This window comes from Herpailurus yagouaroundi, unplaced genomic scaffold (genome assembly GCF_014898765.1).
Source record: "Herpailurus yagouaroundi ecotype Mexico unplaced genomic scaffold, PumYag 77, whole genome shotgun sequence".
In the NCBI taxonomy this organism is placed as follows: domain Eukaryota; kingdom Metazoa; phylum Chordata; class Mammalia; order Carnivora; family Felidae; genus Herpailurus; species Herpailurus yagouaroundi.
The window spans coordinates 33783068-33808558 of record NW_024412388.1 but is presented as its reverse complement, the minus strand read 5'-3'; the positions used below and the strand labels follow the sequence as shown (position 1 = coordinate 33808558).

At 44.8% G+C, this 25491-nt stretch overlaps 2 protein-coding genes across 2 annotated transcripts; one reads left to right on the top strand and one right to left on the bottom strand.

Annotated features, from left to right (window-relative positions):
* Window positions 1-4312: 4312 nt before the first annotated feature.
* Window positions 4313-6097, top strand: LOC121026971 (putative olfactory receptor 2B3). The gene has a single exon (XM_040469882.1). The coding sequence runs from the start codon at window positions 5018-5020 to the stop codon at window positions 5963-5965; it is 948 nt and encodes a 315-aa protein (XP_040325816.1). The 5' UTR covers window positions 4313-5017; the 3' UTR covers window positions 5966-6097.
* Window positions 6098-11734: 5637 nt separating this feature from the next.
* LOC121026970 (olfactory receptor 2A12-like) lies at window positions 11735-13500 on the bottom strand. Its single transcript, XM_040469881.1, has one exon. The coding sequence runs from the start codon at window positions 12810-12812 to the stop codon at window positions 11865-11867; it is 948 nt and encodes a 315-aa protein (XP_040325815.1). The 5' UTR covers window positions 12813-13500; the 3' UTR covers window positions 11735-11864.
* Between the last annotated feature and the right edge of the window lie 11991 nt (window positions 13501-25491).

The window sequence follows — 25491 nt, the reverse complement described above, 5'->3', positions numbered from 1 at the left end:
GGTATATTATCTTCAGTGCAGGGAGCCATAGTCTTTGGGGACCACAGGATGTCAGAACACAAAACAGGCCAGGATCCAGCAGGGCATGATGGAGAGAGTGGATCAGGGTCCTGGGGACTGAGAGCAGAGCAGAGATCTTCTCTGCCATTCCCCTTTCCCTCAAACACCTGTGGATTCTTTATGGCTCATGGAAGCCTTCCCTGGTCTGCATGCTTGGCCTTCACCTCTTGCACTTCTCAATCAATGCACTTACAGTAATTGACACCCACACATCTGTCCCCTTGGACTCCGAGGCAGAGTAAGAAGAAGCCCATGGGGAGCGAGGGGTGCTGAGCTGGGGGAATCAGGGGACCTGGGCGTGTAGGCTTTGAGTGCCAGTCCGGGGAGGTGAAGTGTGGTCAGGGCTTGGGATGGCTGTGATGGGGCCTGGAGAATCCCATGGCACAGAAGCTCATTAAGAAGCTACCTGATTTGTCTTCCCTGAGGATCAGGAGCAGATTATGAAAGAGGGAACCAACAAGCCCCTGGCTCATCCCACACTGAGCCCAGTGACAGGTAAGGAGTAAAGGGGCAGAGGCAGGGGCCTGAGCCATGCAGTCCCACCCCTGGGCATGCTTGCTTGATGCTTTTCACTTGTCCCCGCCTGTCTCACTGGATGCCTGCCTGCCTCCTTTCCATCCACATAGGTCCTCCTGGGCATCTGCTCGATTTCCTGACCTCTGTCCTCCTGTGTTCATTGACTTCTCTCTGTACTGTGATCAGTCTCTTTGTCTTTCTCTCTCCCTCTCCCTCCTTATTTGTCTTTTGGGTGTGCTCCTCAGTTGAGGGGGAGAGAGATGGAAGGAAGTGAAGGCTGCTGCTACAGAACTGAAGCATTTGGCTCTCCATAGAGGATTTAGGATGAGGCCCTGGTAGGAGAGATAGAAGTGGGGGTGATGAGTTATAGAAGGTGGGAGCTGGAGGGAGATGTTAGAACTGAGAAGATCTGAAATGCTCTTATTTGGGAAGGAGAGGGAGGTGATTGCTTCCAAACAGGATACTGATATCCTGTCATTAAACCTCCTGGGGTGGCTGGAGAGGAGGCTCACAGTGGGCTTGGAGCCCCCATTAATCTATTCCTGGCCTTTCTTTCTCTTTCCTTCTATACTCCTCTTTTCTCCAATTCTGTACCATATTCTGGTCACTGAGTATGTAGCAAGGACTGGGGATGGGAGGCCTATTGAGAACCTACTGCAATAGTCCAGGCATCAGATATCAGGTCCAGGTGGAGCTGCCAGAGGGATGTCAAGGTCTTCAACTCTTCCAAATAGAGTAGACCAGAGACACTCCTTCTCTACCAGCAGGTTGGTCACAATGCATTTTGACATTTTGTTTGATCCTCTCACAGGATGAGCAAGTTCACTACCTTTCAGGACAGTTGATTCTATCTGTGGACTGCCCTCTCTAATGTCAGCTGGTTGTATTACATTGGATCTTGTCTCCCTAGTGTAACTCCCAACTATACTTCTTAAGACCACCCCGGACAAGTCTTATCCGTCTTCCACATGAAAACATTTCAGAGAGTTGGCCCTCAGCTTCCAGAATGCCCTTCACCTTTTATTCCACATGGTAAACATACCCAATTGCTCCAACACTTCCTCGTATGATATGGTTTCCAGACCCTTCTTTATAACCTATTTCAACATATCCACACTCCCTTTAAAATGTGGACCCACCATTGAAAAAGATGCCCTACATGAAGTCTGGCTACCCCAGACACATTCCATGACACCTTGTGTCATCTGTTAGCATCCTTTCTCAATGATGTCACCTCAATGATGACGTTTTAGAAAGTTTACTTACACTGATCCACTTTCGGTCCTCAGTTATTGCCCAATGAACTGCTACTCCACCTAAACTGTTGTGGTTGGCTTTTTGAATCCAAGAAAGGGACAGAGGATTTTAGCTCTACGCTATAACATTTCTTTTCTTGACATTAGCTTCTTGTTCTACCATTTGAGACTTGAAATTCTACTTTCAACCACTGGATCAGATTGTCTTCCTCACCATCTACATGAGAGGCTGTGAAGGATTAGAACCCATGAGACCGACTGGTCCATGGGAAGGTGATCTTGAAATTTCTGGTGGTCACAAGTAAAAGATCTGTATACAACTCATTCTTACCTCCTTTCCTTCCATTGTACTTTTCCTGAAGCTGCCTATCATGACTTGGGCACTTAGTCCCGTTGCTGTTGCCTCCTCAGAGACCTTGCAATATCACCTCTTTCTCTCTCTCTTTTGCCTTCCCCCCTCCCCTGTGTATATATCTTTAAAAAACAGCAACATAAATAAAACACTTTCCACCTTTTGTCCATCCCAATCTTAGATATCTCTTCATTACTCCATTTTACAGACCAGTTCACTCTTCAAAACCCACTGGTGTCTGATTTTTACTTTCATCACTTCATCAAAATTTCCCACTTTCAAGCCAAGAATAATTTCCACATTATTATATTTTTAAAGTTTTATTCCTCCTGCTCTCTCTGTAGTGTCTGGCACCATAGGCCCTTTTGGAGATGTTAGCTTCCTTGGATGGTGGAACCAAGTTCCCTGCCTCCCTGATGCTCTTGCTCAAGCCCCAGCTCTTCTACTGCTGATCTCTCTTGTGTTCATGCCCCAGGCTGCATATTTTGATTCTTTGCTCTTTCTCTAGACTGTCCTGGTTAGTTCTCATCCATTATGTACCTTGATTGCCTCCCCAATTTTTATCTTCCACTTAGATATCCTTCCTGAGTTTGAAGGCTATCTGACCTATTCTTTGATAGTCAGATCCTCAAGGATGCCTCATGTTCCAAGCTCTATGTCTGTAACAGAGTTAATCATTACCTTCCAGTCATTTCCTGCCTCACGCCATCTCTCCCTCCTCCACCTCCACCCAGGTTTTGTCTTGTAATGGTTCCCAAACCTGAAACCTCAAGCTCATCTTTGTCCCCTCCCTCTTTCTCATCTTATGTACCCCTCAGTTACCAAGTTCTGTTGATTCAATTTCCCACACCTCTCTCTAATGTCTCTTCTCTTCTTTATTGCCTATAATGCTATGCTGCTTCTGCCTTTTTCCCATACCCCTCAAATGGTCTTCCTCCAATGCCTTCTTCTAACTTCCACCCAAGTAGTGACATTTCTAAAACCTAAGCCTCAATGAATTACTTTTCTGCTTAAAACTTATCTCCAAATTGTCATGGCCTAAATGATCAACTCCATGCTCCTTATTAAAGTACACAATACCCTTTTCTTTTCCCTCTTGCCCTGTGAAGACTATCCTACCCTCAGGTTTTATGTCTTGTGCTCCATGGTTGTACAAAACTCTCCCTTAGTTATGGTTCTTTGCACCTGCAACTCCATCTTCTTGCAAAACTCTTCCTTAGGATCTTTGCTTAGCTAATTTTTGCTCAGCTTTTAAGTTTCATATTATGTGTCCTCTTCTTGGAGAAGTCTAGCTCCCAAAGGCTACCTAGGTGCTTCTTTAAGGAAGCACAGCCTATCCAGGCTCCTGTGACACTCTGTACTTACTCCCATCAGCACTTATCATTTGACTGTCATTTATTGTTTACCTGTCTCCTTCCTGTGCATGCGTTTTGAGGGCAGAGATTTTTATTACTATATCCCTGGTGCTTAGCACAGAGCTTTGACTGCTAGCCATATTTCCATCATAGTGCTAAGACATTGGGATGTGGTTTGTGCCTCTACTCTTCTATCTCTCTAACCAGACTGTAAGCTCCTTGAGAATTAGGAATAGAACTTATTTGTCCTTATCTCTTCAGCTCTTAGAATAGAGCCTGATAGGTAGTAGGTGCTCAATCAGTGGTTGTTGACCATTTGATGAATGATACCATGAGGAAGGGGATTTGATGGGAACTAACATTACTGAGCTCCTGCTATGTGCTAATCACAGAGCTAAGCACTTCACACCTATTATGTATTACTTCTCATGACATCTCTTCTGGTAAATTTTATGTAGATTTTACAGAAAAGGAAATGGGGCTCAAGGAGATTAAATTACTTGAGCAGAAGCACAGTTGAAGCATCAAGAACTTGAAGTCTAGTCTTCTGATTCCAAATCCCTTGCTCCACTAGAATACACCACCTCCTATGGCATCACAAACAAGGAATCAGCCCTAATTTTTAAGATATAAACTAAATTCATGCAGCCTTTAAATGGGTCTCCCCTCCTGTCATAAATCTCAACTGCAAAAAGGAAAGGACTCCAAGGGATATATTACCATTGGGAGGGTATTCCTACCAGGTTGTAGGGATTAAGAGATGCCAAAGCTGCCTTTAAGCAAAAAAAGATAGCTATTATTCTACCTCTATTATAGTTTTAGGCTAAAGCAGGAAGACCCTTCCCTTCATTTGTGGGTAAGGCCAGGATGAAGCAGAGTGGTGAAAAACTTTGTCTAAAATAAAATTGGATGTGAGGAAGCTTCCAGAGGCCCAAAAGATTCAAGAAACACAGACCTGAGTAAAATTTTTCTAAACATTTTAACGTTTCTGGAGTCATATATCTTTCTCACATTTCTGACTCACCTCCTCTATACTGTAACGATCAGAAGGTTAAAGCACCAAAGGAAAGGGTTCTGAGTGTTTGTTTTTCAAGGAGAGGGATGGGAGAGCTTCAGACCATTACCCCACTCTATAGCCAGGACTAGGGGAGAAGAGCCCCCAAGCAATGCATTATGTGATTGTAGCTCCTGAAAGACAAGAAAACAGGTGGCCTTGATGGGGCTGATAGAATAAAATGAGACCCTGGTGGTCTTGAAAAAAGATTTGGGCCTGAGAAACAGAAAATTCCATGAAAGTTTCCCTCCCCTCCCCAAATTTGGCCTCACTCTGACTAGACCTCAGTCTTTGAACTTCTACTAGTCCCAAATAGTATCCAAATAAGCACCAGCTGCCAGCAACTGAATGGTCATTGTACCTGAATGTGCATCCTAAACTGGGCCACTAGGCAGTTCATTTCTCTTTCTGCAGCTGAAGGAGAATGCAGAACTTTCCCTGGGACAACCACAGCTCTGTGTCTGAATTCATCCTTCTGGGCTTCTCCAGGGATTCCCAAATTAACACAATCCTCTTCAACATCTTCCTCTTTCTCTACCTCTCTACACTTGTGGGCAATGGACTCATTGTCACCTTGATTCACTTGGACTCCCGCCTCCACACACCCATGTACTTCTTCCTCAGTGTCCTCTCCATTCTGGACATGAGCTATGTCACCACTACTGTGCCCCAGATGTTGGTGCATCTGATCTGCCAGAAGAAAACTATCTCCTATGTTGGGTGTGTGGCCCAGATGTACATCTTTCTGGTGTTGGGCATCACTGAGGGCTGGCTGTTCTCTGTTATGGCCTATGATAGATATGTGGCCATCTGTTATCCACTCAGATACAAGGTTATCATGACCCCATGGCTGTGTGGGGCAATGGCCATCTTTTGTGGACTGTGGGGTATCAGCTGTTCCCTAGTCTACACTGTCTTCACAATGCGCCTGCCCTACTGTGGCCCCAATGAGATCAATCACTTCTTCTGTGAGGTCCCTGCTGTTCTGAAGCTGGCCTGTGCAGACACATCCCTCAATGACCAAGTAGATTTTATCCTGGGCTTCATCCTTCTCCTGGTTCCCCTCTCCTTCATTCTGGCCTCTTATGTCCGCATCTTTGCCACAATCTTGAAGATCCGCTCAGCTCAGGGTCGACTCAAGGCCTTCTCCACCTGTGCCTCCCACATCACTGTGGTCACCATGTTCTGTGGACCTGCCATGTTTATGTACATGAACCCCGGGGCCAATGCCTCCCCAGAGCGGGACAAGAAACTGGCTCTGTTCTACAATATTATCTCAGCCTTTCTCAATCCCATCATCTACAGCCTTAGAAACAAAGATGTGAAGAGGGCTTTCCTCAAGTTAACAGGTTCAAGCAAGGCCTCTGAGTGAGGCCATTGGAGCACAGAAGGCTACAACCAGACCTGAAACCACATGTTCCACCCTATTCCCTCCCATCACCCTATGGATAGGCATGAATCACTGACTGAGAGTTATGGGAGATAATATGTAAGGTTGGTGCCTGGGTGGGAGCTGTTGATGGTTCCAGCAGGTGAGCTATCCTCAAACATCAAGAGACCCAACTGTAGATAGGGTGCCAAGTCAGGACCTATGTCTGATTTATGTGTTTCCCAGGGCTCAGCAAAGGGTCTGGCACAAAGTATCATTAACATTTGATGATCGAATGAATGAGCTCATGAAGATTGAGCCTATTAAATCAACTCAGGATGGCCAGGACACAAAGACTAACAGGACCCATATGAGTGACTTTATTTTATCTCAATCAGGAGTATGAACAGATCTAAAGAAACATAGTCTCAAGAGAAAGGAAAAGTGACCTTAGAAACAGGATTCAGGAATTGGTCATTGTCTATCCAGCACTTTCATGGGAGTGTGGGTCCCAGGGTACAGAGCGAGCCCCTGCTGTGGTGAAGAGATATTTTGAGGGTCTCTTGATATACAGATGAAACATCACCCAAACCATACCGTACTGGGGCAGAGCTCATACTTTGCAGCAAACCATCACCTTGTAGGATTGTTGTGAGAAGTTAATGTAGGTAAAGTTCTCAAAACAGTGCTTGATGCATTGCATGCTTTACATAAACACTGCCGTTCTTCTTGTCATGCTCTACTTCTTTTTCCTAATACCACCATTACCAAGCAAACTATTGAGATCATTTCAGCTTCAAAAGAGGGGCCATTCTGCTCTCTGGAAAGGGATAGCTAACATTATAAATGAATAAGTTGGCATTTGTGTATACCTCATTCTAGTGTGGATTTAGTGAATTTGAGTCTGTCACCAAGAAACCTATGAACTCTGAACTGGCAAAACTGTAGAAAAATTATGACACCCTTTCAAGGTACCAAATGAAGAGGCCCTGATAACAAACAGCCAGAACTCCTCAGATACTTTCACTGATATTCTCACATGATAGAGCTTTTTAAATAAACATTTGTTCAAATCTAAACTGAGTAATAATGTGTTACTAGAGTACTTGATTCAAGAAGATACTGACAGGTATAGCAGGATATAGTGATCAGAGTAGGGCTGACTTCTCTTACCAGTGCCAGACCCCTTCTCCCATACCTGTGGCCCCCTAGAGTCCCCAGCACCTTGGAAGAGGCACAGAAAAGTTGCTCCACAGAATCTCAGAAATTGTACTGACCACACAGTGCCTATCATACAAAAAAAAAAAGGCAGACAATACTTCAGTGCCAAGAAAGGTAAGCAACACTCCAGTGAAGCTGGAATCAGAGGGGTAAGCTCTCACACAGAGCCCCTAACAACCTTCACAAAATCTCCTCCAAATTTTGCCTTCACTCTTTCTACCACCAGGGAACAAAAGGGGAAAAGAGGCAGGAGTTCCTGGCATTCATTTTATCCTTGTCATGATTCTGAATTCCCACAGTCCACTGAACTATCCCAGCCTTTTCTGTTTCAAATTTGACTTTGAATTTGAAATTCTAAATCGCCTAATGGATACAAATGATAGGCATTCAATGAAATGATGCCATGGAAAAATATTGTCAGATTCTCACTTTAAACACAAAGGAAATTTAAAACTATTAGGCCTCCTTGTGATTAATATCAGGCCTCTTTAACCTCAGAGTTATTGAACCTTCATTAACTAATAGTCCTTAATAAAACAGTGAAGGCTCCAAGGAAAGTGGTACAGATTCAATCCAAACAGATGTCATTGAAGGTGCTTTGAACTCAGCAAAGAAAGTAATAGTAATTGTGGTATTAATGGAAGTTATGGTGATTGCAACTTGAATTTGGAAGGAAAATATTTGGCTTTGCATTTCACAGTCGCTTATAGGACATTTGCTGAACCTGTTTTGGAAAGTAGTAAGGAAGGGGGCTTGAGGAGAGATGCTGGGCATTGGGGGAGAGCAGGCAGATACCACATAGAAGGATTAACAGGACACATCAAGCCCCCAAATCACAGGAGCAAAGGATGAATTGCAGAGATATGAAGGGCATTGGTCAGGCTTTCCGCCTAGATAATAGCTGGAACAATGGGAAGAGAAGGCTTGACAATGAGGTTCGATTAGGCCAGAGAACAGTGTTGTAGGATTAAGGATTAGAGAGAACTGGGTAGAGTTCCGGAAGAAAGGGGGATACAGGAAATTTAGAGCTCAGGGTGGGAAATATTCCAGGTGATTAGGCAAAAGCCCATCTGAGAGTGTTGCCTCTAGAGAAAATTCTAGGAAACTTAGCAGGAAAGGGAGTAAAAACCACAAAAACCACCCCATTGAGACTCAAATTAACAGAGAAATTATTGAAAAACAGTAATTTCTAACCCCACCCCTAAGTACGTATATGCCTTCTATGAACTGTGCTGGTTTGTAGCCCACAAATTCCAGCAGGACAAGGGCCATGACTTCTTCCTGCAGTGCCACGGATTTGGGAATGACAGCTGGCAATCAGCTGGCTCCCATCAATAAACCGTAGGGAAGCAGAGACAGTGGTAAAGCTGGCTTAAAACCTTGCTAGGTTCCTTGATTTCTCTGTTTTACCAACACAACCAAGCCATTAAGTGTTCTTGCTTCTTTCCTTGTCACATCTTTTGGCATCTCCCCATTCACTGCCACCATCCACTATAATCACCTTCACAAGCCATGCCCAGGTCTCCCTCACTAAGTGCTCTTCAACCCAAACCCTCATTATGTCTCACAAGCCATTCTTCTGAAAATACTGTGTCCCCACCTTTCCTCCACCCCATCCCTCAGCCTTGATGCTTAAAAATACAGGTTGGTCATCATTGTTAAGATAAAATCTACTATCACCCTGAATTATGAATGGTAGCAATCTGTCCTAGTAGAGAAACTAATGAAACCTTATCACACTTTAGCCACAAGACTCATCTCTCCATTACCCTGGCCCCTGACTATCTAGTTGTAGAAGAGCCACTAGGTGGACTTCCCACCTTCTAGAAGGAACTCCAACATCCAGGAAGACTTCTCCCCCATTATTGAGGCAGCCTGCTTCCCCACAAGGCCAGAAGAACCTCTCATCAGTTAGCAAGTCCTTTCCACCAACCACATAGCTCCTTACTCCCTCCCCAGATGGGGGAAGGAATACCTTAATAATCCATGGGACCCTTCACTTTCTACCTGAATCCCTCTGCCTGGAACTTTGTCATACCAGGTACTGGAGCCTATTGGTGTAGCTGTACCCACCCACCCAAATGCCCTGTTTCACCTCTGAGTAAATGCTTTAGGACCATACTAGCACCCAACTCCACACTTAAGTACTAGAAACGAAATCTCTATCACCTCAGAAGCCAAGAACTCTCTAGTCATTTATTATTCCCAGACTCTGTTCATCTCCCCACTTGCCCAAGTCCCTACTTCTCCCTTTCCCCAGTTCTCCCTCTCTTTGCCATCTTAGTCCCATATTCAGCAACCACCCCTCCCAGGATCCTCAACCTGGAATTCTCCCTAGGGATGCCACACCCTCTGTACCTCTCTAAAAGGGAGTTCTTTGTTCTCACTCTTGGCCTGTGAGTTCTCAGACATGCTCATCCTGATGACCTTTTATCCCATCTCCTTTCTGGTCACCTCAAGCCACACTCACACTGGAGCTCATCATCCCTAAACCTGCACTGCTCCCCAGTAAGAATCCGAGCATTCCCACAGCACTGAGCAAAAAAGTAAACACTATCTACAGGGCTCATTAGGACTGTCCTCTGCCTACTTCTCAATGTCATCTCTGCCTCTTCTGCTCACTTTATTGTGACTACATGGGCCTTCTTCCAGCTCTGCAGAAAATACAAAGTTCTTTCCTGACCTGGGACTTTTGTACCTGGCATCCCTTTGCCTGAAATGCCTTTTCTTGGCTCTTTGCACGGGTGACTCTTCTCATCCTCAGGTATCAGCTAAACCTTAATTCCTTCCCAAGTAAGGCCCTGGGAAGCAGGCTTTCCTCCTCCATTTTTCTCTATCACAGAATGCTACTTGTTTCCTGAGATAACTACACCTTCATTTCTCAGTAACTGAGTTTAGTTTCCATTTTGAGCTATCATCCCAGTGGTGGGAGAAATAATACTAATCTTCTTGGGGTTTCCATCCCTCTCTCCCTGACTCCAAGTTCTGGAGAGCTTACAAAGTGGTGAGGTATGCAGTGGTGGATAGGAGTGGGGTGAGGTATAGTCTGGTCCTCTGTGTCTGGCACCCATTGAGAGAACCTCACTCTCGTGAAGTCTTTGGTCCTTCAGAGTTACTGTGGCATCTTCTTGGGTTGTTCCAGAAGCATTGTAATTACATGACTGTAAATCTCTCCATATACCTGTCTTGGTTTCCCCAAGGCCTGACACCGGCTGGACTATAATGGATGCTCACGAAATACTGGAACTGAATCAACTCATCCCTGAGGCCTCTGAGCCACCAATGAAACCTGAAAGGAAGTTGGATATTCATGCTAACTCTGAGGCCCTTTGCCAGGATTCTTAGCTTCATATGTCATTTAGATTCCTTGAAAGAATGAGAGTCACTGCTATGTATGTATAGTTTACAAATGGCAGCAACTTCTATTCTTCTAAAAATTTAGAGACACAGAGGTCTTAGAAACCATTACATATGGGGCACCTGGGAGGTTCAGTCAGTTGAGCGTCCGACTTCAGCTCAGGCCATGATCTCGTGGTTCATGGGTTCAAGCCCTGTGTCAGGCTCTGTGCTAACAGCTCAGAGTCTGAAGCCTGCTTGGGATTCTGTGTCTCCCTCTCTCCCTGCCCCTCCCCTGCTTGTGCTCTGTTTTTCTGTCCTTCTAAAAGAAAGAAAGAAAGAAGGAAGGAAGGAAGGAAGGAAGGAAGGAAGAGCGAGCAAGAAAGAAACCACATTTAACATGCTTATTTTATAGATGAGTAAGGTAAGATCCAGAGAAAGAAAGTGAATTGCCCAAAGTCATAAAACATGTTATAAGATTAGGACTAGAACCCAAGTCACTTAATGTCAGGTACTTTGTCCTTCGACAACACAATGCAGAGTATACCACATCAGACCCATGAACCACATTGATTCCATGCACCAAGTCAAGCCTGTGTGCAGCCTTGGTTCCATTTCCATTAGCTTAATTTTCAATGTTGGCTACAGATATTTGTTGGTTACATGTACCACTTTGATTGTCTACATCATCTTGGCCTTCTACCATGTCCATGTACCATGTCACCTACAATTACCATGTTTCATGTTGATTACATGTATTATATTCATTCCAGTGCCATTGTGTTAGATAATGTTATCACCCCCATTATTGCCACTCTCACTATAGAAGACTTATATATCCATACCCATTGCCATATGACATGTTATTTTTCTGTAGGAAGAAGATACTTCCTGTCCTTTTCCTATTGGGCTTGACCATATCATTTGCTTTGGCCAATAGGATATCAGCAAAGAGATCTGTGTCACTTCTGAGCAGAAACTTTAAGAGTTTTTATGTGCCTTTCTCTCTGTCATAAGAATGGGATATTCCAGATAGAGCCTCCTTTTTCAGATTGAATCCAAGAATCCAATGGCAGAAGGCCACAGTCCACATACAACTGACATGGAAGATGAGCAATAAATGAACTTCTGCTGTTGTAAGCCACTAAGATTATGCAGCTGTTTGTCATTGCACCACAATGTAGCAAGTTCGTCAAGATTGTCATGTTGGTTTCACGTACCATATTTGTTCCACTGACCAAGTGCTATATTGGTTCCAATGCACAATGTTGTTTGCACACCTTATAAATGCTCTGCCTTTCTTTAGCATTGGACATTCTACCTCAGGCCTCTCCTGTCTCCCAATTCACCAGGGCACCCTACCCCACCCCATCACTTTGAGAAAAGCCCCCTTGATGTCTTTGTTCCTCAAACTGTAGACCACAGGGTTGAGAAAGGCAGGGAAGACATTATAAAAGAGTGAGATCTGCTTGTCTTGCTCAGGGGAATAGCTGGAGTTGGGCCTCATATAGATGTATGTGGCTGGGGCATAGAAGAGTGTGACCACAGTCACATGGGAAGCACAGGTGGAGAAAGCCTTGCAGCGGCCCTGTGTAGACTTGATCTTGATAATGGTCTGGCCAATACGGATGTAGGAGGCCAGAATGAGGGAGAGTGGGGCAACAACCATGAAGACACTGATGACCAGGTCTACCATCTCAATAAGGTGAGTATCCATGCAAGCCAGGCTTCGTACTGAGGGGCCTTCACAGAAGTAGTGGTTGACCACGTTGGGCCCACAGTATGGCAGCCTCATGGTGAGGAAAGTATGGATCAGAGAGAAGAAGAAACCACAGGCCCAGGTCCCAGCTGCCAGTCGTATGCACAGGCCCCAGCTGAGGATGACAGTATAATGCAGTGGGTGGCAGATGGCCACATATCGGTCATAAGCCATGACTACGAAGAAAATACACTCAGTTAGGCCCAAGGCACCAAACACATACATCTGCAGCCAACAGCTGGCAAAGGAGATGGTCTGAGAGCGAGCGAGGAGATGCACCAACATCTGGGGCATGGTAGTGGTGACACAGCCCATATCTAGCAGGGAGAGGATGCAGAGGAAGAAGTACATGGGTGTGTGAAGCTGTATGTCCAGGCAGATCAGGGCGACGATGAGTCCATTGCCCAGGACTGAGCTCAGGTAAAGGAGAAGGAAGGAAATGAAGAGGATCCTGTTGAACGTGGGATCACCAGAGAAGCCAAGCAGGATAAATTCAGAAACCCAGCTTTGGTTCTGTCCTGGAGGTGTCCACATGGTGGGGCCTATAAGAGAATCCCACTCATTTAAATGTCACCCAAACTGTGGTAGTCTAGCAAGAATGTCAGCTCTGGAGGCAGGGATTTTAATTCTGGCCCCATTACTCAGCCACTGTCTTGAACAGGTTATTTAACATCTTTGAGCTTCAATCTCCTCAACTGTATAATGTAGCTAATAATACTCAACTCTTGGTTCTTATGAGGAGTCGAGGCAATATGCATGAAGCATCTGACATAACACCTTAACAAAATAAAAAATGGTAAAGTGCTCATATGCAATCTCCCCTGTCTTACTCCCCATCCTTCGGCAGACAGACTGGTTATCCAAGTCTAGCAGCAATCAATTACGCCATGTCAGCTCCAGCTCCCAAACCTTTAGAGGTGAAGTTCTTTCCGCCTTAGAGACCATTTGTCTAGAAGAGCTGCTACAAGCCTCTCCTCACTCTGCAAACTTCTTTTGCCAGCTGTCAATGTGAGGCTTTGTCAATAGAGGGCGCTAGAGGGGCACTGTGATGTGCTAACCCTAGGAAAGTACTTTGGTTGGGGCTTCAGTCACTCAGCTTGAGAGCCAGTGGGCTGGTGCATGGAAGGGCCAGTAGTACGCACTTCAAATGACCTCCACGCACCAGCTACAGTCGTACATTCAGCCCACACTCTTCCCACCCAGTTGTCATTTCTATGCAAACTCTGGCCTCTGCCCACCAGCAGCTGACTGTATTCCTATGGTAGCCACACTATCTTTGAAAAAGTCTGAATTTAAACTTTCTTTTTTTGTTTAACTTTTTTTTTTACACTTTATTTTCAGAGAGAGAGAGAGAGAGAGAGAGAGAGAGAGCAGAGAAAGGGCAGAGAGAGAGGGAGAGAGAGAATCCCAAGCAGCCTCCGCGCTTTGAGTGCATAGCTTGATGCGGGGCTAGCTCCCACTAGCCGTGAGCCGATACCAAGAGCCAGATGCTGGGGCGCCTGGGTGGCTCAGTCAGTTAAGCATCTGACTTCAGCTCAGGTCATGACCTCCAGGTTCAGGTTCGTGGGTTCCAGCCCCGCATCAGGCTCTGTGCTGACAGCTTGAAGCCTGGAACCTGCTTCGGATTCTGTGTCTTCCTCTCTCTGCCCCCTCCCCCACTCACACTCTGTCTCTCTCAAAAATAAATAAGTACTAAAAAATTAAAAAAAAAAAAAAAGAGTCAGATGCTCAACCGACTGAGCCACCCAAGTGCCTTTTTTTTTTTTTTGACCCGGGTGGGGGTGCCAGGAGAAGGGGGAGGGAGAGAGAGATGTCCTAAATCCTTAGTCCCTTCAATGTTTCAATGTGTACTCTCTTTGAACCATGAGGTAGTAACTGCTTTTTTTTTTCTCACTTAATACTTCTGGATGTCTTTCATCCTTTTTAGTAGTTACTCACCTTTTACTAGTTAGTAATTCTTTGTATTACATTTTCCCTGTTCACATTACTGGTGTGCTGTCTCCTGATGACATCCTGACTGGTATAGATGCTGAATCTATGGCAAGTGAGTCTGATAAGAAATAGACTGTTGCACAGTTAAAGCTATCTATCCATAAAGAATTTATTAACTATAGAAGTAAAAAGTAGTAGCTATCAGTGGAGAAACTGGACAATATCTTAACCGAGTGATTAATTACAATTAACATCACCAATAAGGAACAGGTAGAGAGGCTCCTGGTGGCTCAGTCAGTTAAGTGTCTAATTTCAGCTCAGGTCATGATCTCCAGGTTCATGGGTTCGAGCCCTGTGTCGGGCTCTGGGCTGATAGCTCAGAGCCTGGAGCCTGCTCCAGATTTTGTGTCTCCCTCTGTCTGCCCCTCCCCTGCATGCACTCTGTCTCTCAAAACTGAATACACGTTAAAAAAAAATTTTTTTTTAAAGAAATAGGTAGACACAATGTGTCTCCATATTTGAAATCCTAACAATATAGCATCTATATGTTATTTCAGCCCAAAATGAATCTAATCATAAGGAAACATCCAAGAAACTTAAATTGAGGGATATTATATAAAATAACTAGCTTTTAATCTTCAAAAATATCTACATCATGAAAGACAAAGAAACGCTGAGAATCTATAGTGGAAGGAAGGATCCTGAAAAAAAAAGCATAACAATTAATGCAAGAAGTAATCCTGGAAGGGAGGAATGTCATAAATAACATTATTGTGACAATTGATAAAATTGGATTAGATCAATGCATCATGTTAAATTCCCTGAATTTGACAGCTACTGTATAAGAGAGTATTCTTTTATTCTCGGGAACTATTCACTGAAGTATTAAGGGCTAAAGGAACACGATATTTGCAAATTATTCTCAAATAGTTCTCGAGATTATAATAACAGCAATATGACAAATTGTTAAAAATTAATAAATCTGGATATGGGCCATACAGGATTTCTTTATAGTATCCTTTCAGTTTTTCTGTAAGTTTAAAGTTAGTTCAAAAAATTTTTCAAAAATAAAAAATTGGGGGCACCTGTGTAGCTTGGTTGGTTGAGCATCTGACCCTTGATTTCAGCTCAGGTCATGATCCCAGTGTCGTGAGAACAAACCCTGTGTCGGACTCCGTGCCAAGTGTGGAGTCTGCTTAAGATTTTCTCTCTCTCTCTCTCTCTCTCTCTCTCTCTCTCTCTCAGAAATAAATAAATACATAAATACATGAATAAATATTTTTAAAAGAAAAAAGTTAAAAAATTTTAAATGTGAAATAACTTTTTCAGACAAACAAAACATAAGATTCTTCAGGTAGAAAGACAGTGACAGAAACATGAAGATGCAAAAAAGAATGACAAGTCCTCAAGGAATGGGTAAGTATAAATTAATAACGAATGTAAAACAATAATAAAGTCTGGTGGAATTTATTTTGTTAATATTTATTTATTTATTTTGAGAGAGAGAGAAAGAGAGCACATGTGGGGGGAGGGGGAGAGAGAGAAGGGGAGAGAGAATCCCAAGCAGGTTCTGAGCTGTCATCAGCATGGAGCTGGACTCGGGGCCCAATCCCACCACCCGGGCACCCCTGTCACGATCTTTGTCTTTAATTCCTTTTAAATTTCACAATGGGGCGCCCGGGTGGTTTAGTGTGTTGAGCATCCAACTCTTGATTTCTGCTCAGGTCATAATCCCAGGATCGTGGGATTGAGCCCCGGCTCCACCTTTGTGCTGAGTGGAGCTTGCTGAAGATTTGCTCTCTCTCTCTCTCTCTCTCTCTCTCTCTCTCTCTCTCTCTGTCTCTCTCTGCCCCCTCCCCCACTCACACACACACTCTCTCTCAAGTTAATTAATAAAATAAAATGATTGTTTTAAAAAAAGATCATGACAACAATAACATAAGAAATGGAGTAAGTAAAGAAATGGGTAAAGAAGGTCAGAGTTCTAAACATTTAACATAATTGGAAAATTGGTAAAACTAATCATTTGTGTTAGACTTTGATAAGTCAAGATTCATGTTGTGGTATCTATGGAAATCATTAAAAGAATAAATCATGCATTACCTAAAGTAGTAGAAAATGGACTAATAAAAATTGTTTACTAATCCAAAATAATGCTTTTTTGAGAGAGGGAAAAATCAAACAGAAAACAGGTGGGCCAAATACAAAATAAGTGGAGGGGCACCTGGCTGGCTCAGGTGGTGGAGAAAGTCTTGATCTTGGGGCTGTGGGTTCAAGTTCCACATTGGGTGTGAAGATTACTTAAAAATAAAATCTTTTTTTTTTTAAAGGTAAGAAGTGGAAAGAGGGTAAATATGAACTTAAATATTTCGGTAGTTACGTTAAATGCAAAAGGACTACATATTTTAATAAAAGTCCTGTTTTCAAACTGAGTTAAAAAAAAAAAACCCTACATGTTGCTTACAAGAAATGTACCTTAATCATTTTACAATATTTCAATGGATCAAATCAATGAATTGTACACCTTAAACTTACACAATGTTATGTCAATTATATGTCAATAATGCTGGGATGGAGGAGAGAAACACATCTTAATACAAGGACACAGATGCACTAGGAAGAAAGAATGAAAAAAATATATATACCATGCAAATACTAACCAAAAGAAACGTGTAGCTTCATGAAACATTTATCAAAATTGACCATATGCTGCACCATAAATGTAAGCTCCAAAAATCCAAAGGATGGAAGTCATTTCAAGTATATTCTCTGATTACCATAAAATTGGCCAGAAATCAATTTCAAAATAAATATAATAGGAAGCACTGTCTTTCCCCTCCTGAAAATCCTTTAAGGGTTCCCCATGCCCCATCACTTTAGACAGATGCACAGTGCCCTTCCTGAACATCTGCCCCCTTGCAGACTTCTTTAGCCTCAGCACCCAACCCTCTCCCCGTGCCATCGCCTTCCATACTAGCACAGGCTCCATACAGGTATGCCCGATTTCCTATATGTGTCTACCTCCGTCACACTTTCATGCCTTCTCCAAGGTCTTCAGCATGGAGGAGCACCCCAGCTGCATCCCTGCTGCCCACACACTCTCTGTAGCATGTCCAACGTCTATTCCTGCATTAGGACTCAGCTCAGCTCAGAAGCTTCCCCTGACCCGCACCACCATCTCCCACTCCAAAACCTCGATTAGATGCTGCCTCTATTTCTCCCAGGCCCCTATGCTTACCAACGAGTTATCACCCTAGCAATTCTAGGGGGTTCTCATATGCAGTTTGAGGAAATCTTTCTCCCTCTCCTGTTAATTCCCACTAACTGAATTGGAATATCTGTAATAAAGTGTGGATATGTGGGAGAATTTATAAGGTCCCTTTCAATAACAATAATATATAATATTTAATTAATAATTTCTGTGTGCTAGGAATTGTTACACTAACTTGTCCTCACAACAAATCACTGAGGTAAGTACAATGACCTCTATTTTACAGAGGAAAAAATAAAGGCACAGAGAGAGTAAATGATTCAATCTAGATAACTTGGTTTGTGCAGTGGACCTGGGGTTTGAATGGAGGTGATGTGGCTTCAGAGCCAACTGTGAATTATTAACTTCACCACTTCCAGCAAACAGGCCCTAAGCGGGAAGGGTGAAGAACAAACTTTCTCATCTACACATCGATTTGATCTTGAGGTTTGGCATGAGCTACTATGGAATCGTGGCTGATGAGGTACAGCCAGCCACCAGACAGGACCAGATCAAAATCTTCCGAGGGCAAAGGGCTAAAGTTGCAGCCATGAACTCTCTCTCATGATAAAGCTCCCTCCATCTATGCCATCATCTGGGTATGAGGAGCCATAGGACTGAGTGGGAAGCAGAGGGAATCAATGAAAGAGGATTTTGGAAAGTATTACCACTCTAGAATTTAGTAAATCTTTGTAGAGAGAAGAAACACTTGGTTTCCATGGGATGGGGGCATCATTTAGTTAAATTCTTCTAAAAGTCTGTCAGCCCAGCAGACTCTGTCTTAATAGGCAATACCCAAGCCTGGGGAGAGCATGGGGGTGGGTCCTGGTAATCATGGAAAGCCCTGCCATTCTTGAAGGCTTCTCCCAAGACAACCATCATTGTCCTTTCACAGTTGTGTGTCTCAGCCAGACTTGAAGATCTTTGAGCTCAGGAAATTGTATTCTTCATTGCACTGTTTCTAGCCCCTAGAACATGGCCTGACGCAGGAGAACAATGAACAAATATGTATTAAATGGGTAAGTGAAAGAAAGAAGGGGGTGTAGGAAGAAGGAAGGAATGGAAGAGAAACAACGTATGAAGTGGTGAGGAAACAACACCAGCAAATGAGGAAATGGTTCTGGGGGTATGTTGGGGGGCAGGTACAGAGAGGACCTGGGGCTAGGTGACCTGGCTACTTCTGACCTCCAGCCCCTACAGATGCCCGCATCCTGCCCACAGCCCCAAGCCCAGCGACCATCTCACCCCTCTGGTATCCCCTGAGACAAGTCACAAAGAGGCTGTCACTTGATCTTGAGGAAAAGAGACTGAGCAGGAAGCCCCCTGGGCGGTTGAGTCCAGTGTACCAGGATTCCAGGCAACCCAGTCTCCAGAAAGGCGCTAGGTTTCTGAGAGGCTGGAAGCTGAACCCCCTGCCTTCTCTCCATTGTGCAGCTCACTGCACCCGGCCAGGGCTGAAGGCCTTGCCTGTCTCGTCTTGGAGCACAGACAAAAGGAGCCTTGGCCATCCCAGGCTCCCATCAGTGGACCAAGCTGCTGAAGCTTTATAGGTCTGCCTCCTCACCAGGCTTTCCCTAGGAGAAGCGGAGAAGGACCATCCCTCTGCCTCCTGCCTCCACCCTGTCCCTGCTGAGGATGCCAAGATGGTATTCCCTGAATGTTGTTAACAAGAACCCTACAAGGAAGAGGCCTTTGGGAACAGAGCAGCAGCAAACAACACCCAGGTTGGGGAAAGGTAGTGATCTGCTTATTTCTTTTTCTAGCCTTCTGGAGGATATGAACAGCCCAGGGGAGAAGGGATTGCACCCAGTCACCTTGAAGAATGCCAAGAACTGAAGGCCTCACTCTGATTCCCCTCTTATTCCCAAACCCCTGTTCCCCCAACTTGTCAATTAGACCATGTTTCAGTCATATCTCTATTGCTTACTGAGCCGCTTTGGGCAAATCACAATCCTCCCCCACCCCCCCACCAGTCCAACACCTTGGACAAGTTACTCAGCCTCTCTGATGATAATTAAGAGTTGACCATGAAGCCCCTACCCTATATCAGGTCTTGCACAGAAGAAGCACTTAATAAAGGTCAATCCCATCCCTATGTCTACTTCCTGACCTCCCCCTTCCTCTAGTCACGCCTGGCAGGGAGGTGACACATTCCCTCCTGCGTGGCATCTCTGGAGCTTGCTCTACTGTATGTCCCTGAACTGAGCCTTCCTGGGGTTAGGAGCACCCAGGGTGCTTCGAGTTTTCTTGGGAGGGGCAGGGTGGGGGGAGCTATGATCCCAAGTCTCCCCCCAACCATCAGCTCTTCCTCAGACTCAGCTACACTCTCAGATACTGGCAAACACTATCTGGAAAGTAAGTGGAGCAGCTCCATAATACATATAAGGAAGTTGAAGTCCAGCAGAGTCAGGAACTTGCCCAAAAGCTCACATCCTCTAAGTGCAGAACCAGAACTCACAGCAGGATCTATTAAGTTCTAGTGCCTATCCTCTTAAACTTGCTATTATTCTGCCTCAGCCTTTTCCTCTGTAAAATCATAATAATTTCTTACTATCCCCAACCTTCTGTGATGGTTGGGAGAATTAAATGAGATAATGTGTTGAAAACCCAGGCACAAGTCCTGGCCATGCCTCCATGACTATGCGTTCTCGCACCTGCCTCCTGTCGAGGCCTCCTATTCCCCAGCTATTCAGAATGGGGCAGTTGAGCTTGGAGACCCCCTCCTGTCAGCCCCGGGCTACAGAACCAACTTGAATTTTCAGAAGTGCCATAAGCTGGTTGTTAAACAAGATCATTATTAAAGTCAATCTACGTAAACAACAATTAAGTAAATTACACTAAAACAAAGGGCAACAGACCTTGAGGTTATTATGCTAACTGAAATAAATCAAAGACAAATACTGTATGCTCTTCCTTATTTGCGGAATCTAAAAACACTGAACTCAGGGGCGCCTGGGTGGCTCAGTTGGTTGAGCGTCCAACTTCAGCTCAGGTCATGATCTCATGATTAGTGAGCTCAAGCCCTGCGTCGGGCTCTGTGCTAATAGCTCAGAGCCAGGAGCCTGCTTCAGATTCTATCTCCCTCTCTCTCTGCTCCTCCCCCGCTCGTGCTTTCTCTCTCTCTCTCTCTCTCTCTCTCTCTCAAAAGTAAATAAACATTAAAAAAAATTAAAACACTGAACTCAGAACCAAGAATGGTTGCTAGGGCCTGAGGGTTGGGGGGAATGGAGAAATGCTGATCAAGGGTATAAATTTCCAGTTATAAGATGCATAAGTTCCAGGGATCTAAAGCATAGCCTGTGACTATAGTTAGCCCTACTGTATCATATGCTTGAAAGCTGCTATGAGGGTAGATCTGTAATGTTCTCACAGCAACAACAAAATGGTAATTAGGCGAGGATGTGTTAACTAACTTAATTGCAATATACATTTCGCAATATATACCTGTATCAAATCATCACATCTATATACCTTAAACTTACATAATGTTATATGTCAATTATATCTCAATAATTTTGGGGGGGGGTGGATCAACTTACATAATGAAAAAAAAGGGATGGGGTGTCTGGGTGGCTCAGTTGATTGAGCATCCGACTTCTGGTTTTGGCTCGGGTCGTGATCTCACAGTTTGTGAGTTTGAGCCCTGTGTCAGGCTCTGTGCTGACAGCATGGAGCCTGCTTGGGATTCTCTGTCTCCTCTTTCTCTCTGCTCCTCCCCCACTTTTGCTCTCTTTCAGTCTCTCTCTCTCTTAAAAATAAATAAACTTTTTTTAAGTAAAAAAAACTCAAAAAATGCTCAAAACTCTCATATCTTAACTATTCTACATTTTACTGTTCTCCATGTTTGCACGTACTGGATCTGTATAAGGCAAATACTCTCTAATGCAGTAATCCTGTACATCTCTTCACCTCTGGGGGCAGTGACGTCATGTTTTTAGCTTGAAATTGGCCATGATGGGTTATTTCCACTGTAGAATTCAGCAAACAATACAAATCAGAACCCCTTCCTCCCTTCCAGGAAGGACTGTTAAACTTTTACCAACACACCACTGCTTCCAGTCCTGAGTCCTAAGAATCTAGACATTTCAGGATAATTCAATGCTGTAGGCATCCCACTTTGCTATTGGCAGGAGCTGGTAGAGCCCTCCATGAACAGCCTCATCCAGGAGAGGCACAGCCCAGCAGCTCCAGTCCTTCTCAGCCCAATAGAGGCTCCCAGACAGCCCAGCATAGCCCCTGGCCCTTCCTCCCCATTTCTCTGGACCTTTGCCAGTCTCCTCAGAAACTTCAGCATGGCCACCCATGGTTGAGGCCTTCTGATGCAGATGATGTAGCAGACCAGCCCTGCCATTCAGCTGTCAAGGCAACAGAAACACCTCCCAGGCCCCATTGAGAGCAAAGGCCAAGGTCACTCTGAGCCTACTTTGCATGGGCACCACTTCAGCCTTGGGAGACAGGGATATAACGGACGAGAAAACAGTATCAGAAAAGAGGAAGGAACTTGCCAAAGGTCACATGGCTAAGAAGCAGAGGAGCCCAGATGCTGAGTCCACGGCTGCCTCACATGGCTGTGTATTCTGAAGCAAGCTCAGTTTCCACTTCTCTAAAATAGGGAAGACTCTCTCGCTCACTGTATTATGATGCAGATTGAGAGATGGCATGCATGGGCATTGGAGCCCAGGGCTTAGCACAGAAGAAGCACTTAATAAAGGTCAATCCCATCCCTATGTCTACTTCCTGACCTTCCTGACCTGAATGTGTCGTGTCCCCCTTCCTCAAGCCACACCTGGCAGGGAGGGGACACATTCCCTCCTGCGTGGCATCTCTGGAGCTTGCTCTACTGTATGTCCCTGAACTGAGCCTTCCTGGGGTTAGGAGCACCCTGGGCGCTTCAAGTTTTCTTGGGAGGGGCAGGGTGGGGAGATCTATGATCCCAAACTTCCCTCCAACCATCAGCTCTTCCTCAGACTCAATTACAGTCTCAGAGGACTGCCCTGGGAGTCATCCCCTGTACCCAACCACATCCCCCCACTTCCTCCAGCCAGCCCGATGGGCTGAAAGATTCAGGGGAATCGAGAGTTTGGGCCCAGAACTCAGGACAATAAAAATGTACCTCGTCAATTCTCTTCCTCAGAACCATGACACAAAAGGTACGTGCCCCTTGCCCTGAGCCAAGGCCCTGACTCTCCTTGTCCTTGTCATGTACCTCACTTCAGCTGTGAATAGGTATCCATGTGAGGGCCTATCTCCCCATTGGATGGATGGGGAAACTGAGGCCCAGGGAGGTGTAGTAACTTGCCCAAGGTCAGAAGCAATCTAGGATTATAGACAGGATGAAACTCAGGCCACCCTGATATTTCAAATGAAGAATTAAAGACTGCCAAGCATGGTCCTACCCTCCATGTCCCAGAAAATGAAATGTGGCCCAGAAACGCTGAGGGATTTGGCCAAGACCAAGCAGTTAGACAACGGGGCAGCCAGCATGGAAACCCTCCTGGGCTGGGTCTGTGTCCATAGTATCACATGCTTCAGCACTCCAGTCCAAATTAAGGTCTATACCTGACCTCTAACTCAAATCCTGTCTACTGCCCTGAGAGCTGATTGTGGCCACCAGTGGGGGTGGGACCAACTGGGGGTTGACACGAGAGGGAAGGCTGTCCTCTGGATGCTTGATTCTGGACCCAGGGGCCCACAGGCCTCAAGGAGCAGGGGGTGGGCTCTGGAGAAGGGCAAGGCAGGGCATGCAGTGCTAACCCCATGGGCTGTCTAATTGGCCTCAGGTGGAGAAGACCTCTGGGAGGGACCCTGTGGGAATTGGCTCTCATTTGCTAAGACAGGTGCTCCAGAAAGTTTTCTGGGTTTGTGTCTAGGGAAGGAGCTGAAGGGATAGCAGGAGGTGGTGATGATTCTAATGATCGAGATGGTCTTAATGGTGCTTTGGGACAGGCTCACAGCACTTTACAGTTTACTGAGCACTTTCACGTGTATTTTTTTCACCAGGTCCTCCTAGCAATCCTGTGAGGGAGGAGTTATGGTCCCCTTTTTACAGATGATGACAACAATGGTGATAGACACTTGCTGAGCACTTGTCATGGGCCAGGTCCTGAGGGAGTCTTTGATAGTGGTTTTGGTCACTTCACTGCTGAGTCAGATTTGGCCTTCAAGGTCAGCATGTCCAGCTCCCCACTCCTCTTTTACAGCCAGGAAAATTAAGCCCAGAAAAGGAAATTCAGAGGCCCATATGACTAAGCGGAGGAGACTAGAACCCAGACGTCCTGCCTCTGGGCCATGGGCCCATTCCATTGGTCTTTGGGAAGTTGAAGAATGAGCTGTCCATCTGACCAGCAATAATGAGTCACCCACAGGGACCCAACCACGCATCCCTTCAGCATCTGGAATCCTGGGGTGTTTGTATCCCCCAAGGCTATAAATCTTGTGTGAGCCAATGAAAGGATACACAAACACATAGACAAGCAAAAGAGATAGCAATAACAGTAATAACAAACATAACAATAATGATAATGGTAATGATAGTAATAACAGCAAAGCCTTATTAGGTGGTTGTTTCCTGTGTGCCTGGTAAATGCTTTCCTTATAATAACACTCTTAATATTCGAAACATCCCTGTGAAATAGATAGTGTTATCGTCATGATTTTGCAGATGAGGAAACTGGGTCACAGAGATTTAGTAATATGAGAAATGTCCTACAGCCACGAACTGAAAGTCTAGGTGTTAACAAGTGGTAGGATGTTAATAGTTTAACAACCAACTCTTTAGCCAGAAGGGAAGAAAAAAATACTTCAAGCCTGATTTGCAGCCAGACTGGCCTTGGTGAGTCAAAGTCCAAGTTGCTAAGCCCAGGCATATCCTCCATCCCTGCCACCACGGCCATTTTGTTCATGAGCCCATTGGGCAATGCTAGTGGTGGTTGGGGAAAGAGGCTGACAGGTATCCACATTCCATCCACTGTACTATTGAAATCCACTTCTGCTGAAGGCACCCTTTGGTGAGCATTCACACAGGACACAAATATCATCATATTCTGTGTTACTTGGAAGAGGACTATCTTTATAACTTCCCCAACTGTCTTCCAAGTCCCTGGCCACCTAGCCAACCCACTGGTTACAGTCCATTAATTTATATAGATTCTTACCTCTGGCTGTTTTCCCTTCCAGATGAAACAAACAATGAAGTGCCTTGTTGATGTTCTGCCCCCTAGGAGTATTTCTTTCCACGACAGGCCTTCAGGGATGTCCCAGAAAAGAGCTAGAGTAGTACAGCTGTCCACTTTCAGGTGGTGTCTGTGTATCATGCAGACCCATCTGTAAACTGGGCTTGGCTGTTCTCTTCCTTATCAATTAATCACAGGGAACCTCCGTTAGACCATAGGCATTTGGGCCACTTCCTAGTGCAAACGGCTTGCACCTTCAGGGGCTGCTAGAGTCCAATTGCATACATTTCACTTCTGTTTGATGATGTATTGTTACTGTACATGACAACTTTTAACTTGGTAAGTCAGACAACATCAAGTTTACAATGGGAATTTAGACCACATGGTGATTTGGTGACTCATGATCAGGTGTTCAGTTTCTACTAGGGCCCAACAGCAAGTCAAAAGCTGCGTCTCAAAAGGAGAGTAGTTATCTTCAGAGGATAGCAAGGCTTTGCTCCAAAATCCTACGGGTCTGTGTTGTGATTCACCTTTCATGGCCTAAGGCTCCAAACAACATCTCTATCTGCTACTGACCCTTCGGGCACCATTAGATCTGTTGAACCATATGGTTCAAATGGCAGAGCGGCTTGCATGGCAGCCTGGACCTGCTGCAGAACCTCATCTTGTCCTGGGCTTCACTCAAAACTATAGGCTTTTTAATCCCCGTCACCTACTTAACCCATTCTCAGATTATCTTCTATGCCCTTACCACTGTTCCCCCAAGACAGTCATCAAGTCAGGCAGTTTAGACAAAACTTCAAGGACAGAATCTCTGTCACTCTGTTTCAAAGAGTGGAGAGAGGGAGACTTACCCAAT

Bases quoted from the DNA above. Each gene is read 5' to 3' on its own strand.
- LOC121026971 (XM_040469882.1), top strand. From the start codon at position 5,018: ATGCAGAACTTTCCCTGGGACAACCACAGCTCTGTGTCTGAATTCATC.
- LOC121026970 (XM_040469881.1), bottom strand. From the start codon at position 12,812: ATGTGGACACCTCCAGGACAGAACCAAAGCTGGGTTTCTGAATTTATC.